Raw genomic sequence first — 19,582 nt, 5'->3', positions numbered from 1 at the left:
ATACATGTCATAGTGTTGTACCTTTTATATAATGTCCCATTTTTTCCCACGACCCAATGAAAATATGACTGGCTTTTTCATTTAAAAAAAAGTAGCCATTTAAATTACACCTCTTGGACACTTAAATTGAAATTGGATCTTGTACCTCTCTTTTTCTCCAAGTATTACACATTTATTCCTTCCCTGATAATTGATTTGATGGCAGGCCTTCTCTTCGTCTTATTTTGAATAGCCTTCTGTTTCCTATATATCTTGTTGTGTTACAAAATAATCATTTGTGTTTCGGTGAGTTTGGTAGCATTCCAGGTTATACTGGAGGTTGAAAGCCATTATTTGAATTTTTCATTAGAGGATTTAGTGATTAATAAGTTGCTAGCTACTTTGTACTGGAATGTGATTGTCAGACATTATCATATAGATGTATGTGTAACTTTTGTTTTAGAAAATAAAGTTTTGAGTTTTGGGCAGAGTGTAAGAAGAAAGTGATAATAGTTACGGTGACATTTCTGGATTATGCAAGGTTTCAAGTCTGTATCATGCAAGTAAATTTGAGAACACTAATTATTCTTACACACGTATCATTACTAAGTAAAGGGAAATAATTGTTTAGATGTCTAATATTTCTCTGTATTTTACTTTAAATCAAAGTTGTATTATAAAGCCAATTTGAAGACATTTCATATGAGGTCATAATACTAATGGGCAGCATCCCTTGGACAAGGTTCTCTTGGACAGGTATAGTATTTCCACTGAAGTTAAAGAATAGCTTCAGTTCCTCTAAAAATCCCCTGATCTACTTTGTGTCATCTCAGATTGTTCTAAATCTATTATCTGTGTCCTAAAAATTTCTGGGGATCATCCCACTCTTAATTCAGATGTCTTTTTCAGGATGTACTCCTTCTCTTAAGCATTGACACTTAAAAGAATTATTGGAACATTCTGAATTCACACCCCCACCATTTATATAAATGTGAAAGAGAGAAGATCATATGCTATCTCACTTGACTTAAAAAAACATAAATTGAAGTGACCATCAAATATATTTATGACCCCAACCCACTGAGGCATTATTTTCCATTGGAAAATAATCCAGTAATAACAAGGAAATATTATTGTAAAAGCAAATGTGATAAGAGAAGTAGTTTATCAAAACATCTTGCCTTATCAGTAGAGACAGGCAATATTTATGGCATGTCTAGTTACATAAAAATTTTAGGTCAAAAGTACTGTTGCTACACATTGGATCATTATTACTCTAGAGGGATAGCTAAACAACTTGAAACAAAGTAGTGATAAAACTAATTTATAATTAACAAAGAGTAAGTTGTAGCATACAACAACTCAAGTGCATTGATACACAGTGGTGCTCTTTTTGAAAATTGTAGTTCAACTATCTTCATAAGCATATTATCAGTAGGAGTTTTGTATCCTTCAAGTATTGAGCGACAAACCAGATTTCTAAGTGACTCACATCTTACAGAGCTCAGTGTTCTCTTTATGAATACCAGACGTAATACCCTTTGGTAAGTCACTCACTGGTTTTTTCGTGGAGGGCCATTTGTCATTTGTGGAATTGCGTATTTTGCAGCAATTTTAGAGCAGTGCTGCTGCTGCACGGGTAAGCCATGGACCAGCAGCACTGGTTTCATCTGGGAACTTGTTTCTATTAGTGAGTCCCAATGCTTTGTCCCTGATGTTTTTGTTTTGTTTTGTTTTTGTTTTTTTATTAACATATAATGTATTATTTGTTTCAGGGGTACAGGTCTGTGATTCAGCAGTCTTACACAATTCACAGTGCTCACCATAGCACATACCCTCCCCAATGTCTATCACCCAGCCACCCCATCCCTCTCACCCCCCACCACTCCAGCAACCCTCAGTTTGTTTCCTGAGATTAAGAATCCCTCATATCAGTGAGGTCATATAATACATGTCTTTCTCTGATTGACTTATTTCGCTCAGCATAACACCCTCCAGTTCCATCCATGTCGTTGCAAATGGCAAGATTTCATTTTTTGATGGCTGCGTAATATTCCATAGTATATATATACCACATCTTCTTTATCCATTCATCTGTCGATGGACATCTAGGCCCTTTCCATAGTTTGGCTATTGTGGACATTGCTCCTATAAACATTGGGGTGCAGGTGCCCCTTCGGATCACTACATTTGTATCTTTGGAGTAAATACCCAGTAGTGCAATTGCTGGGTCATAGGGTAGCTCTGTTTTCAACTTTCTGAGGAACCTCCATACTGTTTTCCAAAGTGGCTGCACCAGCTTGCATTCCCACCAACAGTGTAGGAGGGTTCCCCTTTCTCCGTATCCCCGCCAACATCTGTCATTTCCTGACTTGTTAATTTTAGCCATTCTGACTGGTGTGAGGTGGTATCTCACTGAGGTTTTGATTTGGATTTCCCTGATGCCGAGCGATGTTGAGCACTTTTTCATGTGTCTGTTGGCCGTTTGGATGTCTTCTTTGGAAAAATGTCTGTTCATGTCTTCTGCCCATTTCTTGATTGGATTCTTTGTTCTTTGGGTGTTGAGTTTGATAAGTTCTTCATAGATTTTGGATACTAGCCCTTTATCTGATATGTCATTAGCAAATATCTTCTCCCATTCTGTCAGTTGTCTTCTGGTTTTGCTGACTGTTTCCTTTGCTGTGCAAAAGCTTTTGATCTTGATGAAGTCCCAATAGTTCATTTTTGCCCTTGCTTCCCTTGCCTTTGGTGATGTTTCTAGGAAGAAGTTGCTGTGGCTGAGGTTGAGAAGGTTGCTGCCTGTGTTCTCCTCAAGGATTTTGATGGACTCCTGTCTCACATATAGGTCTTTCATCCATTTTGAGTCTATTTTTGTGTGTGGTGTAGGGAAATCGTCCAGTTTCGTTCTTCTGCATGTGGCTGTCCAATTTTCCCAACACCATTTGTTAAAGAGACTGTCTTTTTTCCATTGGACATTCTTTCCTGCTTTGTCGAAGATTAGTTGACCATAGAGTTGAGGGTCCATTTCTGGGCTCTCTGTTTTGTTCCATTGATCTATGTGTCTGTTTTTGTGCCACTACCATACTATCTTGATGATTACAGCTTTGTAATAGAGCTTAAAGTCCAGAATTGTGATGCCACCAGCTTTGCTTTTCTTTTTCAACATTCCTCTGGCTATTCGGGATCTTTTCTGGTTCCATACAAATTTTAGGATTATTAATTCCATTTCTTTGAAAAAAGTTGATGGTATTTTGATAGGGATTGCATTAAATGTATAGATTGCTCTAGGTAGCCCCTGATGTTTTGATCAGAATCTTCATTTTAACAGGATTCCCGGGGGATTCTTATGTACATTAAAGCACTAGAGAGGGCTTTCCAACCTTCTCTGGTGTGTATAACAAGCACTTTCTGGCCACTGCCCCTAGAAATTCTGATGCAGCAAGACTGAAGCGGGCCCTAAGCATCTGCATTTTTAACAGGCTTCTACGTGAGAGTGATGCTGCCAGTCTGTGCCTCACATTTTTTTTTTTTTAAGATTTTATTTATTTATTTGACAGATACACAGCGAGAGAGGGAACACAAGCAGGGGGAGCGGGAGAGGGAGAAGCAGGCTTCCCGCGGAACAGGGAGCCTGATGCGGGGCTCGATCCCAGCACCCTGGGATCATGACCTGAGCCGAAGGCAGACGCTTAACGACTGAGCCACCCAGGCGCCCCTGTGCCTCACATTTTGAAGAGCAGTTCCCCAGATCAGGAGTCAAATCACTTTTTCCCTCAAGCCTTCCACATATGAAATATTATAGGCTTATTCAGGCCACATGGTCTCTGGTGCAGCCATTCAACCAGTTGCTCAAGAAATATGTAAATGAATGGGTGTGGCTGAGTTCCAGTAAACTTTATTTATAAACTATGAAAGCAGAGGGGGTCCAAGTTTGGCCAGCAAGCTGTATTTGCTCATCCTTTATGTCAGTGACCCTCAAGTTCCTCAGTGGATCACTTAATGTGTCAATGGTTGCATTCAGCTGAAGTTCACGTAATCTGTAGTGGTTTACACACACAGGTCATTGTCTTTTTTGTAGGAAGCCCAAATGTTAACCACTGTATTTGTTTCAGCTGCTTACAGATGTTAGGGCCAGCCAAGGTCTTTGTGATTCTCTTGGCCTTTTCCCTGTGGTCCTGAATGACTTTTGCCAACACAGTCATCATGTTTGCAGTCTCACTTTTAGGGAGAAAAACCCTAAAAGGCTCACTCCTCAGCTCGGTCTGCTCCATCTTTCAAAATGCTCATCATCACAAAACGACATTTGCTTACAGTTCCCTGGGCGTGCCTAAGTGCAGGCGAGTCTGGGAAACACATTCTCTTACCTAGCCACAGTCTCACCCCCCACATCCTGGTTTTGTTTTAAGGAAGAAGCATAAAGAGGACAGTGCATAGGCATACGACTAATTCCGGTCACACCACAGGCTATTTTGAGAGTAACTGATTTGTTACAGTTACGTGAAAATTGTTAGTAGAAACATTTTTTTTTTAAAGATTTTTATTTATTTATTTGAGAGAGAGAGACACAGTGAGAGAGGGAACACAAGCCGGGGGAGTGGGAGAGGGAGAAGCAGGCTCCCCGCGGAGCAGGGAGCCTGATGCGGGGCTCGATCCCAGCACCCTGGGATCATGACCTGAGCCGAAGGCAGACGCTTAACGACTGAGCCACCCAGGCGCCCCTAGTAGAAGCATTTTTGGAATGATAGTATGCTTTCCTACATTCTGTACATATGGATGTATTTTGAAATACATATAAAATTTTATCTATAATTAGAATATGGTTAGTTACTCTAAGCAAATACACTTGAGCTTAAATATCTTGTTGAGTATTGCATGTATCTAAATAGCCACTTTGGGGAACAGGGGCTCTACAGTGCAGAAGTCGCCTGAGCAAGGACTTTAGAATCAGAGTTAGGTTCAAATCCTAGCCCAGTGACCTTGGACAATCTTGTTAGCTTCTAGAGTCTGAGGTGTTTTCATTTGGATGGTAGTTGTAATACTTAACTGGCATCATTATAAGGGTTAGAGATGATGAATATAATGTGCCTAGCTAAGTAACCTTCAGTAAGTTGTAACTGTGATTAATTAATAATTAAAGATTAACCCAGTGAAATTAATTTGGTCATTAACAGGTGGTCCAGTCTTTTTTCTACATACTAACTGAAATAAACATGTTTTTATAAATACTGGTGTAGTCATGTGTATGTTTGCCAGTTGTATTTCTTATCAGGTTACTAATGGGAGCAGTAGAATGGATAATCTTCAAAAAGGTGTTATTTGCTTAATTTTGTTTGAGTATTTTCAACACATGACAGGTTTCCAGATTTTTTTTTGAAGAGAAAGATAAAAGAATAAAGCTAGAGCCAGTGACTCTGCCCTTAGCCCTGCTCATGTAATTTTTCTTAATACTTGAGAAGATTATGCTGTGAACTTAAGTGCTGTTACCGCTCACATGAATTCGGTTGTTTTTCTATCTGCTGACACTTCACAATTGTTTCTCTAAAGATTTTTCTTTTAAACCCTGCATTTACTTATTTTATCTTAAAGATAATGGGGTTGTGGGATGGTTGACTTCATTATGTGTATTTCTGTAGACACTTCTTTTTCTCTGTCATCTGTAACGTGTCCAATTTGAAACGAGAAGTGGGAGAATCATGTTATAATTAAGGTTACTGAAGCCTGAATTAACTTTTGATATAAGTGACTTTTATAATTTGACAAAATTCTACAAGATATTGTTTCTCATGCAAATAGCAATTTATGTTGAGTTTCAAGTGATAAACTCTTCATAGAATCAAAGAAGATTACACATGAGAATTTAGGTGAGAAATCAAAAAGTAGTAATCAAATTGAAATTAAAGTAATACAGACTGCTTTTATATTCATTTGTATGTTTAACTTGGTTTGCATGTGTTTTTCACTATTTTTTTTTTGAACTGTTATTTGCAGCTGGATATTGTGTGATTACGTACATCCTTGGAGTTGGAGATAGACACCTGGATAACCTTTTGCTAACAAAAACAGGTAATAACTAATGGCTACTAGCAGATATATACATTTTATATGCAATGATTTTTACTGTGGAATCGCTTAGTAACAAAACAAGTTACATTAGTGAAAGTAAATCATATATGTCTTAAAAATTCCTTTTTATGGTGCCTTTGAAGGAAACTCCCATCCTTTACAAGAATCACTTTTTTTTTTTTTTTTAAAGATTTTATTTATTTACTTGACAGAGCGAGAGAGCACAAGCAGCGGGAGAGGCAGAGGGAGAGGGAGAAGCAGGCTCCCTGCTGAGCAGGGAGCGCGCTGCTGGGCTTGATCCCAGGACACTGGATCATGAGCTGAGCCGAAGGCAGACGCTTAACCGACTGAGCCAACCAGGTGCCCCCAAGAATCACTTTAGTAGTAACCCCGCAGGTGGTCATCTAACCCTTACTTCTGAAAATGCCTCCTTTGGTGGAAAGCCCATAATGTATGCAAGCAGTTGAGTCTCTTACTGTACAGCTCTAGTTAGAGTGTTAGAATATTCTTTCTCTTACCAAACTGTACTTAACTCACATTAATCCCTGTCTTTAATTCTTTGCTTTTCCCCTTGGAGTTCCATGGAATAATCATTCTCATCCCCCTCCTCCTTTTAACTCTTGAGCCCCTTGGCTTTAACCCCATCTCTAAGCAAACAACTTCCAAACTTACAGCTCTGTACTTCAGTCCATTTCATGAAGCTTCAGACTGAAATATCCAACCACTTACTTGACATCCCAATTATGTGGCCAGTTGTAAAAGTTGTTTGCTTCCTCCATTACCTGTGTAATAACCTGCTCCTCACTTCATTTTTTCCATCTCAGTAAATTGCAGCATCATCCACCCAGTTGTTTAAGCCCCAGGCTTAGGAGTCATTTTTAATTCTACTCTAGGTGTCTCACATATCAAAACTATTTAATAGATCTTGTCTACTCTTCTCCCAAATGGATCAGGAAGTTACCCACTCTCTCCATTTCCACTGCCTTGACCCCATTTGAAGCCACCAACATCTTTTGCCCAAACTATTTGAATAAAATGTGAACTCTTCACTGTGGTAAAGTTGTGGCTTGCCCACAGTGACCAGTTTGAATGTGTGGATGTCAAACCAGTCCTGCCTCAGGCAAATGCCCCTGTTGTTTTTCTCTCTGGAAAGCTCTTCTCAAATCATTTCACACCTGACTTTGGTTATTAAGGCTAAGTTCAGGTGGCATTTCCTTAGAATAGCCTTTTCTAACTCTCTGATCTGAAATGGTGCATACTTGCCCACCGCCCTTCTCCATTACTCTGTTGTTGTTTTGCTTTCTTTAAAGCACTTAGCCACTAGCCGAAGCTCTCTTTTTGGTATAATTCAACAAATATTTATTGAGCACCTCCTATGTGTCAGGTATTTTTCTGGGTACAGGGGATACCAAAACAGAACAGATGCAAATCCAGGTCCTTGTGGAGCTTGTTGACTTCTTATCATCATCTCCCATTCAGGACGCAGGTTCCATGAGAGCTGGGACCTTGTCCATCCGGTCTGCTACCGCGCGTCCAGAGCCTTGAACAGCACCTAGCTACAGTGATTGATAAATCACTGTTGACTTAATGAATGAGTAAATATTGCTGCTCTTTGTAGTCTTTTCTTCCCTGGGCTAAATAATTCAAGTTTCGGGCGCCTGGGTGGCTCAGTTGGTTAGGCGACTGCCTTCGGCTCAGGTCATGATCCTGGAGTCCCGGGATCGAGTCCCGCATCAGACTCCCTGCTCAGCAGGGAGTCTGCTTCTCCCTTTGATCCTCCCCCCTCTCATGCTCTCTCTCTCTGTCTCATTCTCTCTCTCAAATAAATAAATAAATAAATCTTTAAATAATTCAAGTTTCATCAGCCTTCCACAGAAAATAGATTTTAAGTTACTCTTAAAATGGTCTCTCAGGGAAGAACATTTTCTGTTTTGTTAGAATTTCTTCAAAATGTGACACCAAGAATTTAACACATCAAATGTAACTTAATACAGCAAACATAGTCTAATTATTAATACATAATTAACCCTCTTAATTCACATCACCTGGAATTTCATATATTTAGTTTTTAATTAGTGTGACAAATTATCTGTGGTAGAAACTGCATGTGGGAACCACTTCTTTGTCAAGGCCAGGCAGTCCCTTTGGTAACCAGGACCAAGGAGTATCATAGAGGTGCTTGCCAGATTCGCCAGTTTAGCACAGGGTATTTATAAAACATTACAGTGTGTTTGGAGAGAATTGTAAGTTGGAAAAGGTTTTCCTGTGTTATCCCTTCACTGCCTTTTTCAGTTAAATCTTTTAACCACAAGAATCAAAGTACCAAAGTGATTCCATTTGTTTTTGTGTTGTAATCATTTTATAATTACAATGGAATTATCTGCTGTATAGAGTGGCATTACGTCTGTAATGTTATTTTCACATATCTTGTCTCTTCTTTTTGAAATTGATAAATAATAGACCTTCTTTTTCTTTTGGACTTGGAGAACTGCTCTGTCACGTGTCTGTGTGTGTGTGTGTGTGTGTGTGTGTGTGTGTGTGTGTGTGTGTGTGTGTAGGGATATTTTAAGAATAAGATTTGGAAAGATTTGAGGGGGAAAAAACAGGACTAGTATACTTGAAAAACTTTGTTGTTTATGATAAAGGGACTTTACAATAGGATGAACATTTATTTTTATTTTTTTAAAATATTTTATTTATTTATTTGACAGAGAGAGACATAGCGAGAGAGGGAACACAAGCAGGGGGAGCAGGAGAGGAAGAAGCAGGCTTCCCGCTGAGCATAAAGATTTGTATTTATATTGCCTGTATTTATATATATATTGCCTGTATATTAAGTATATTTAATATACTTTGGTGGTCCAGGTCACAGTTACTTGTCTTAATGGAATTAGAAGTATAAAATTTCTGAAGCAGAGGTTTTAAGCCTCTTGTCACCAGTTTTCCACTAGAGGGTGCTCCAAATTTGGCTTTAAAAATCAAAAACTTCGGGGAGCCTGGTGATGGGTGTTAAAGAGGGCACGTTCTGCATGGAGCACTGGGTGTTATACGCAAATAATGAATCATGGAACACTACATCAAAAACTAATGATGTAATGTATGGTGATTAACATAACATAATAATAAAAAAATAAAAAAAATAAAAAACTTACCATGTGCTAAATGAGAGATACATTCTCTTTCTTTTGAAACAGCATTTCTTTCAGTTATTTTTTCTTAACTTGTCTTTAGTTATTTCATCAATTTATATCATACAGTTACAATGTTAAGTCTTACTAGGATAAATTATTGTTTTTAATTTTCAAGTTCAGTTTGAATGAAATTAGATTATGTAAGGAAACACCAATTATGTCAAGACAAATGGAAGTATAATGCATTCCTCAACTTCTAAAAATTTGTAATGATTTATTTTTAAATTTGTTGTGTTTAGTCATTTTTTGCTGAAAGTCCATATTTCAAAGAGGTTTTAAGTTACATTAATTACATATATGTTGTAATTAGACTTTGTATAGTTTAGACAACTATTATATATTTAAAGTGAATTTTGAATGTGGTTCATTGCAGGAAATACACTTCAGTACTTGTAATTAAAAATGCCTCGAATAACATGAAGCCCTTCCGTTGTATATTTTTAGATCCATTATGCCTTCAACACAGACTGCGACATGTTAAAATTTTAGATTCTCTTCTGTAACTCTCCAATCTCAGTCTTGGTGGAGCAGTTTTTTTTTAATGATAAATAACATTTCTCCCATTCTTCAAAATAAAATACCTTTTGTCTTCTGATTTGCCAGCCTGAATAGATTTAGTGTCTATGACTCTGCTTTGGGATGAATGTGGTTTTTTAGAATGGTAATCACAGTTCCACTGGTTCATCTATGTCCAGTTCCCTGGTAAGAGAGATGGATCAGAGAGGAAGAAGACACCTAAATTTCATTTTACTGGGTATCTCTTGGGGATTTGCCCCCAACACGCTGTTGTACCTGTAAATTTAGATGAGACACAAAAGGGTCAGACTGATAACTTTAAGAGTGTGTGGAGGAAAATGTTTCACTGCATAGAAAGAATTGTAAAATATATACAACAATAATGTGCAAAAATGCGAAATGTGAGTCTTGATTCCAGATTTCCCAGAAAATTTTTTGCCTGTATTTATTGGGTTGTGGATACTTTTGCTTGGTTGAAGTATCCTCAGCTTGTCCAGCAGAGGGCGATGTGTGTCCACCATAAATGTGAAAGTCTGGAAATTCCTTTGTCAATGTATTGCCATGTGGTCACTTACAACATTGTTTTCCTGAAGCAAATTTGGAGTGAGTGGTGTTTCACTTATTAATGCAGTGATATAGTATTTTCTGGGCAAGAAATTAAAAATTTAAGCTCTACAGTGGGATTGGAAAACGTGATTTTTTTTCAGAGTTGGTGTCCTTTGAGGAAGCTTTTAGAAGTTTATCCAGGGTAATTTGATTGTGGCAGGGCTCAGATAGAACATGATTTGAGTTTATCTCAACTCTCAGGAAAGTTTTTTGTGTTTTTGTTTTTTGTTTTTTCATTTTTTAAAATTTGAGGGGGAAAAAACAGGACTAGTATACTTGAAAAACTTTGTTGTTTATGATAAAGGGACTTTACAATAGGATGAACATTTATTTTTATTTTTTTTAAATATTTTATTTATTTATTTGACAGAGAGAGACATAGCGAGAGAGGGAACACAAGCAGGGGGAGCAGGAGAGGGAGAAGCAGGCTTCCCGCTGAGCAGGGAGCCCAATGTGGGGCTTGATCCCATTACCCTAGGATCATGACCTGAGCCGAAGGCAGACGCTTAACGACTGAGCCACCCAGGCTCCCCTAGGTTGAACATTTAATATTAGTATATAAATAACGGAAAAACATTCACAAGTGGAAACTAGGAGCTAGGTCTCTGTAGTAAATGGAAAGTTCACTGTAGATCCTAAGGATGGCTCTTCCTGTCTGGAGTTGTACATTTGTGTAGTGAGAGGAGTGGTGGTTTTTTGTCTGTCTCAGCACTTCAGAGTAATAAATACTCTCTGAATCTTTTGTCTGAAAGCTTGAAGTTAAGAAAGTCATTGTTAGCCTAGTTGGGCACTTTTCTTCTTTATCATTCTTTAATTTTATATGAAGTTGATTCACTTCCTTTTTTAATTTTGAGGAACAGTCTCACATAGAGTTAATATTCAGGCTCTAAAGTAAAAAGTCTGGGTTCAGATTGCCTCTCCACCATTGGGTTACTTTGGGTAAGTTGTTTATATCTGTGACTCAGTCTCTTTTCTGAATGTGCAAATAATAACAGGACTTCTCTTTGGTGGTAGTGTGAGGGTTGAATGAGATAATATGGTAGAGTTTTTGTATATACTGAGCGTATAGTAAACATTCCTTAAGGGCTGGCTAGCTATTATGGTTTTGTTTGTTTTACTACCAGGAAATAAGAATGCTTTCCTTTTTTGGCTTATGTAGCTTTTATTTGGAGTCATAATTTTAGGCATAAAAAAATTTACTTCAAAAATTCCTTTTTCCCACCCTAAAATCCAAACTCTTTTAAGTTACTGCCTTTTAAATTCTGTTTTGAGTGGCTCTTTATCTTAGTAGTATAGGAAGTTTTGTTTGTTTATTTATTTATTGAGAGAGAGGGGGTGGGTTGGGGGAGGGAGGGAGAGGGAGACAGAGAATCTTAAGTAGGCTCCATGCCCAGCGTGGAGCTTGATGTGGGGCTTGATTTCAGGACCCTGAGATTATGACCTAAGTCGAAATCAAGAGTTGGACACTTAACTGACTGAACCACCCAGGTGCCCCAGTATAGGAAGGTTTATAAAAGAGAAACAGTCAATGTGATCATTGATTTCATCTTATTCTTTCTGTCTTTTAAGGTAAACCTTGAGATTTTGAAAAGGAACATGTTTGATTATGTGTTTTATTTTTTTCTTGGGGCATAACAGAGTAGTTCAAAACCTTACCTAGAAAGAATTTAGTTAACTATTTAAATGGTGGTGCTTCCTAAGCTATTTGTATTTAAGTTAATTAGTTTGGTATGTACAATATACTGTAAAATCTAAATCTATAGACTTACTTTCTTAATGTGATTATTTATTCTCTGGGACTTGAAAGAAGGGGGCAAAAAAATTTTATGCATTTAGTAGGCACCCAGTACATGCTTTTATTTTTATTTATTTATTTATTTATTTTAAGATTTTATTTATTTGAGAGAGAGAGAGTGAGAGAGAGCATGAGCGGGGAGAGGGTGACAGGGAGAAGCAGGACTCCCCGCTGAGCAGGGAGCCCAATGTGGGACTCAAGACCGGGACTCCGGGATCATGACCTGAGCCAAAGGCAGTTGCTTAACCAACTGAGCCACCCAGGCGCCCTAGTAAATGCTTTTAAAAGGAATAAATGAACTAAGTTTTTTCATGTCATTTTTATCCATCCTTAGGTTTTCTAGAATAATCTGTTTCCTGCCTACACTATTTTTACTATAGACTATGGACATAGTATTATTTGCCAGTTTGATTGGTTTTTCTCAGTTCACGTATGCAAAAGAGAACCAAGCACATAAGACCACCCCTTTTTAATCCATAAATACTTTTTTAGTCTTTATTAATCATTACTTTAGATGCTTAGATAATGAGAAGGACTTACCTTCATGTGAATAGTTTTCTTTTTAGACACTGTTTAAAATCTGAGTTTTTGAAAGTTTCTTGAATATTCAGTATCAGGAAGTCAGCCTTCTTACGTTTACTGAAACCTATCATAAAGAAAATGTTAATGGTTGCTGTAAAGGGTGCTTTTTTTTTTTTTTAAGTTTGTTTTACAAGGACATCGTTTCTTCTCATTCGAATTAATAAAAAATGATAAAGTGTTGTATTCTTTGTGCCTAAGGAGCTGGAAATTACTTCATGGACAAAGTAACTTAGACTGAGTCATGAAGAATGTGTTGGGTTTCTATGGGATACAAGTGGAAAAAAAGCACACATTCCAGTAAAAATACCCAGAAGCTGAAATAAGCAGTGCCTTTGCAGGTAATACATAGGTTGGTTAGATAGGTTTAAGGTCACATTGTGGAGATCAATCTACCTCCTTTTGTATCACCTTTTACATGGCAAAGCTTAATTCAATGGAAGTAAAACTGTAGATTAGGATATTACTTTTTTTAAAAAGTTTTCTTATTAGGTGATATATTTCTTAAAGCTGGGTATTTGTTTTCTTTTGCAATAAATTATTTTGGAGAGGGTTAAATTTTAATGTACTTTAGAGCATTCAAGTTCCATCATAGACTAGCAACCATAAATTAGATTAATAAAAAGTTAGTACATTTTTATAGTGACCCCTTGAACAAAAAATGTGTCAAATTTTAAAGTAATGGGGTTGTACAACACAGGGAAACTGTAACCATTAGTACTGAATATGTGTTTTAATTCAGTGGGGTGATTCACCTTGCCACTCTCCCCTTCACAGTGACCTAACTGCGGTTGAGAGTTGTATTAGTATAAAGTAGATCAGAAGTCCTCAAGCTTTGGCTTGTATCACTATTACCTGGAAAGCAAGTTAAATTACAGATTGCTGGGCCTCAGGCTCAGTTTCTGATTCAGTACATATGGTAGGGTCTGAGAATTGGTTTCAGTAGCAAAGAAAACTACCCATAATTATCTGAAAAGGTTATTAAAATTGTCCTTCCTTCTAAAAGTCCATATCTGTTTAGAGGCTGGATTCTCTTCTCTTACTTAAATCAAAACAATGTATCATAATAGATAGAAGCAAATATGAGAATCCAGCTGTTTCCTATTAAGCCAGACATTAAAGAGATTTGCAAAATGTAGTGAGTGCCACTCACCTCACCAAATTTTTTTTTTTGTATTAGAAAATAGTTATCAGAAAAAAATGCTAAAATCTTGTTGATTTATTATTTTTAGATTAATATCTTTAAAAGGTCTCAGTTTTAATTTTAAATGCAGTAAATACAATAGAGGTAGCCCAACTAAAGCTTAATTGGGGTCCTCCATAATTTTTAAGAGCATAAAAGGGCCCTGAGACACAAAAAGTTTTAGAATTGATCATCAAAGGCCATTTTTGGGGGGTTTTATTGCTGTTGTTGTTGTTTTAATCTTCAAAGGGTTTCTGTTCTGCTTTAGACATTAAAGTAGTTCTCCAGAAGAAAAGAATACTTCAGGGAATAAAACCTTCATTGGCTTTAATGACTACAGAAAAAATGAAAATATATAACATTTAAAAATTTGTTTTTCTTGAATAGTTTGCCCCCTTTTCATTAGTTAGCTTAATTTTGTCCCTATTCATAAGAAACCTAAGGTCTTAACAGTTGAATGTGAAAAAAATTAAATGAAATATTTAGCAGATAATTGGAATGTCTATACTGATCTGTACTTAATGTCTTATTGTTCTTCATTACTCAAAAACTATAACTAAAAAATATTTCATCACCACTGTGCTTTTAACTATAAGTGAAAATAGCTCTAACCAAGTATATTGTAAAGGCTTAACTAACTATTAAGCATTGGTAGTATTGGGAGTGTAGCTTAAGGAGTATTTTTAATTCCAAAAATATAGGTTCCATTGTATCAATAAGTGGTTGTTCACCACCTTCTTTTTTTCTAGGTTTCATAGTAGGACAGCTTCAACATTCACATAAGAAAACATAAGAAATATACAACATTCATGTAAGAAATAAAGGCATTTTATGGAAAAATAGTAAAATGTCGTGTCATATGCAAAGAAGCTGAAGAGTGGGAAACTTACTGTAGAGTAGAATGGCAGGGAAGAATATTTGAATTTGGGGATTGTGTGGGATTTTCAAAAATAGAGTTTGGATTATAGGGAACAGAAGAAGAGAGTCAAGTAGAAGGATTAAGCAGAGGTGTGAAAAAATGGAATAAATACAATCTTGAGATTGGTCATATGTAATTATTGGATAGACAAAAGGGAAATTAAAAAAAAAAAAAAACAACCTCTACTATGAAATGCTGTTCATTTCAGCAGTATCTGTTCTCTTTAATCCAAGAATTACAAACGCTTTGAACCACAATTTTAGAAATAAGTTAATGTCACTTATTCAAATAACAGGGAAATTTAATTAACACTTCTTATTCCCTTTGTATTGCAAGTCAGGGACAAAAGGAGGTAATTACAATCAACATTCAGTTTGTTTTATATACACTTTATCTCTTGACTGTTTAAGATTAATAGATTTGTTAATAGATTTGAATAAGCCCATACTTTCTGAATTTCTTAATTAAACATTTTTTTTTAATTTCATGAAGTGCATTTTTAAAATCATTACAAGTTTCACTTTAGACATTTACTTTAAAAGAGCCATTCCCTTTGGTATCAACAAGGATGAATTTTCTTAAAATATTAATAGCCTCTTTTCAGAATACATGACTCTTTGAACTTGCAAAGCATAATAATGGTTTCATTGTTAGATACTGAATCTTTTATGCCTTATAATTAAGCAGTACTCCTATTCTTTGAGAGTTTTCTTACAAGAAGGATAGAAATATACTCTCCATTTTCAAGCAGTGATACAGAGCTGACATTGGAATTCCAGTAATGCCTGTAGTGAAATGGAGAAAAGTGGAGCTAGGTTTCCTATTAAAAGATGGATCCCATTAAATAAGCCTTGTGTGATGGCTGATACAGTTTGATGTTAGGATAGCATGATTTGTTTTAAAAAATCAGCTTTGAATCAAAGATTGGTCAGTTAGGTTATCTGCTTAAGTGCTGAGTATCATTAGAAATTATATTGGTAACAAAACATTATATTTTTTTGAAGATTCATTTATTTCAGAGAGAGCTTGTGCAAGTTGGAGGGAAGGGCAGAGGGCGAGAGAGAGAAATCCCTCAAGCAGACTCCCCACTGAGGATGGAGCCCAGCACGGGGCGGGATGCCACAACCCTGAGATCATAACCTGAACCCAAACCAAGAGTCAGCCTCTTAACCGACTGAGCCACCCAGCACCCCAAAACAAAACATTATTTAAATAATTAAAACCAAGGAAAGTTTGTCTGTACCTATAATATTGTAAAATTCTCGTCTCTTTAACTCTTGAAGGGTAGAATGGTGTTTGTCTAAAAAATTTGTAGAAGACAAATGGGAACTCAGAGTGAGAGTAAAGCACAAGATGAAGATGTTAGTTTAGCTGAACAGAGGATACATGTTTAGCTGAAGGCAGTGAAATCCTTAACAGAAGTTGATTAGGGACTTTTTACCAAATCATGGAAAATTCAATGATTGCATATTCCCTTGAACCTTAAAGGATTAGGAGAAGATGCTTTCCCAGTAAGCACTACAGTTATCAAAGACCTTATTCTAAAAGTAGTTTCTCATCTTTTTGGAATCATGGACTTCCCTTGGGAATTTGGTGAAGTCTATGGATTTCCCCAGAAATCAAACTTACCTCTGAAGCCCATTTTAGAATTCTGAAATGGTGTTTTTCAATCATGAGTAACACACAGAACTGTTTTAAATAGAAGTAAAACCCATTGTGTTGATATTATATTTTATAATCTTAAATATGTATGACATAGAACCTGGTATTAACTTCTTATGCATGTACTCTTCTATAACTATAAAGTAAAAACAGATTTATAAATTAAATGATGTTACAGATTAGCAAAATGTAATCCAACAACATTAATGTGACATGAAGTAATGTTGAAATTGTCACTTGTTGGGTGAATATGGTACAGATAGTATAGTGTGAGTTTGAGTTCAAAGTGCTGTTAATATCATATCCCATGTGAATATTCTTAAGCTGCTTTTCTCTCCTTGAACTACTTTATAACCTTTGTTTGTTCAGGATGTTGTCATGTAATTTCAAGGTATAACCACTTCTGCTTCTGTTAGTGTTAGCTGGAAACAATTGAAGTAGCCTTGTTGTTTAATACCAGCCCAATCAAAAACAGTGAAATCACAGGATAGTACTAAGTAGTAAGGATCTAGGTGATCCAGACTCAGCCTCTATTAATTTTATTATAGGTCTTCATGGAAACAAGGCTACAAAAATTTTAAAACAAAACAACGTGTGAGAACTCTGTGGTTTCTAGAAGGAAATTTCTTGTATTAACAATGTTTTTAAAACTTGTCTAAGCTGTAAATGTGAAATTTAGATATGCAAAATAGTCACACTGAGTGCTTCTGCATGCTAGGCATTATCCTAGGTTTCAGTACTGTGCAAAAATAAAGCAAGATTCTTGATTGTAAGACTCTTAATGGTTCAGGAAGAGTTTAGCTTGGGGGAGAAAGCTAAGGGAACAAATACTTTCATTACACACTTGGCTGAAGTGTTTGGATATGAATAGGTGGGGTAGGAGCCTCACTAGGAACTCCTTACCACGTGTGCCTTGCAGGTAGGAGCCCTGGTGTGCACTAGAGGAACCGTTTTGCTAAGCTGTTACTTTGTTATTTTGGGGTGGGGACAACACCCTTTTTTAATTCTCTACAGGTTCCTTGCTCTCTCTATCTAACTATAATTCCTTCTCCCCTCACCTCCTATCTGTCCTTTACTATAATAGATAGACACATTTGTTTAAAAAGTTCTTATGAGACTTCCATCAGCTCCCCAATTTGAACAGAACGTTTTAAGCCTGGTGTAAGCTTTAAAAAAAAAGACAGGGAGATGATGTGGATAAATGGAAAACTGTTTTTTTCAGTGCAGTGGTTGCATTGATAATGACCACTTATTCTCTAGCCAGGTGATGATAGTGTTTAAACCTTTGGATACTTGTTGTTATGCATATTCATGTGTAAACTGTTGTTTCTCTTTATATATGAACTCCATGTCCTAGATGTAGTACAATGTCTGCTCTGTACTCCAGATCATTTTCAGGGTAGTTTTCTTTGCTGTTGTGTGAAAATAGCACCAGTGTCTATGAATTTTACTTAAATTTAATATCATTATTGACTTAAATTTGGACCTTTTTTTATTACCTGGCCTTGGCAAATCTGAAGTTCTTTCTCATTTTCAAAGTTGTATAGGATTTCCAACTTAATGTATTATTTAGTTTTTCATTGTAAGAACAGTGCCTGGGAAGAGTTGCAAATAATAAGATTGCTTATCCCTTTAATATTTAATTTTACTAATTCCTGGCAGTTGTGGTCTCAAGTCTAAGGGACATAAATACCAGTTCAATATATTTTAAACATCTTTAAGTCAGTAGTTACTAATATTTATTTTTGAACAGAGTTCAGTATTTTAAATTTTTTTAAAAGGTGATATTTGAAATATTTAAGATAATCATTTGTAAGCACCTTTAAAAGACCTGGCCATTAGATATTAAATAGCTTGATTTGGTTTTGCGTTCAGACTAAAATAATTTTTTCCTCTTAGGGACATAGCTTCTAAAATGGGATGAGGCTATAGATACAATCATCCTTGACTTAAATGAGGTTTTTTTGTTATTTTGCTTGACACACTCATCTACAGCTTAGTTGGAAATAATTACAATGACATTTAGACCATTTACTGTGTACCTGGTACTGTGTTAAGTATTAAATATATTATCTCTTTTAATTCTGTCTTATGAGGTAATTAATAGTAATAACCTATTTTGCAGTTTAGAAAGTGAGGCTTAGAAACATTAAGTGGCTTCGTCAGGGTCACATACCTGATCGAGTGAAACATGAAGGTGTTAGTTGTGCTAAAGAACAGTTACATGGCTGACTCAGAGGGCCTGCCAGTGTATCACCGTTCACCTGGGACTTCATGGCCACACCTAGAGTCACATTGTTTTCTGTTTCCAACAGTGACCTAATGATGGGGTATAATATTCACAAGTAATAGTAATGATGCTCAGAGAAAAAGGTAGAGGGTTTAGCTAACATGGTAATGGTAGAATTGATGTATAAAAATACTTTGCAAGATGGCAAAAGTATGCCCAAACTCAGTACACGTACTTGAAGGAGCAAAGTTTTTGGCTGCAGCTCTTGATGGGGCAGGGGTACCTGAGCTTCCCAAGTACATGATGGAGGGTAGGTTTTCACATAAAACAGGTCATATAATGTATCACAAGACAAACGAGTGGGCAGATTGCACGAGGGAGATTTTTAGCTGGCTTTTTAAATGAATTCATTCCTTCATTCAACAGTGAGTGCCTACTGTGTGCCAGAAACTATTCTGAGGCTGGGGATACAGCCATACACAAAATGGGCATAAATCCCTGCCTTGATGAAGCTTGGGTTGTAGGATCCAGGGGGCTACTTTTTCTGTTAAAATGTATGCCTCTTTTATACCTACTTATAAGTCACAGGATGCTTTATGAATTCAATGGTGAATCATTCTCTAAAGTGAATGATCAGTCATGTTCTTACATATCTTGTCTGTGGGTTTAGGTAACTGTCCTAGGGTTTGTCATCATGGGCACTGCAGCTGTCTTCAGCTCTCGGTGGACATAAATACTGTGGCTTCCTAGTCTGCAGCTACCGAGTGACATGGAGTAGTTGAAAATGGTTCAGCTGAAGCTAAGAATGTAATTTGAAATTTGGGGGATTTGGTTTTGTTTTGGTAAGGGGAATAGTGAT

The 19,582-nt window shown here is 36.5% G+C and overlaps 1 protein-coding gene across 2 annotated transcripts in view; it reads left to right on the top strand.

The window, feature by feature from the left end:
* The window catches only part of PIK3C3 (phosphatidylinositol 3-kinase catalytic subunit type 3), a 142,645-nt gene that overhangs the window by 97,533 nt on the left and 25,530 nt on the right, over positions 1-19,582 (top strand). For both annotated transcript variants that reach the window (XM_032421464.1, XM_032421465.1), the window contains one exon: positions 5,968-6,042. In XM_032421464.1, the coding sequence (XP_032277355.1) occupies positions 5,968-6,042 (75 nt within the window). The remainder of the gene's footprint in view (positions 1-5,967; positions 6,043-19,582) is intronic.

This window comes from Phoca vitulina, unplaced genomic scaffold, assembly GCF_004348235.1.
Source record: "Phoca vitulina isolate PV1807 unplaced genomic scaffold, GSC_HSeal_1.0 scaffold24, whole genome shotgun sequence".
NCBI lineage: Eukaryota > Metazoa > Chordata > Mammalia > Carnivora > Phocidae > Phoca > Phoca vitulina.
Note: the sequence above shows the minus strand (reverse complement) of the source record. Positions and strands in the feature narration are given on the sequence as shown.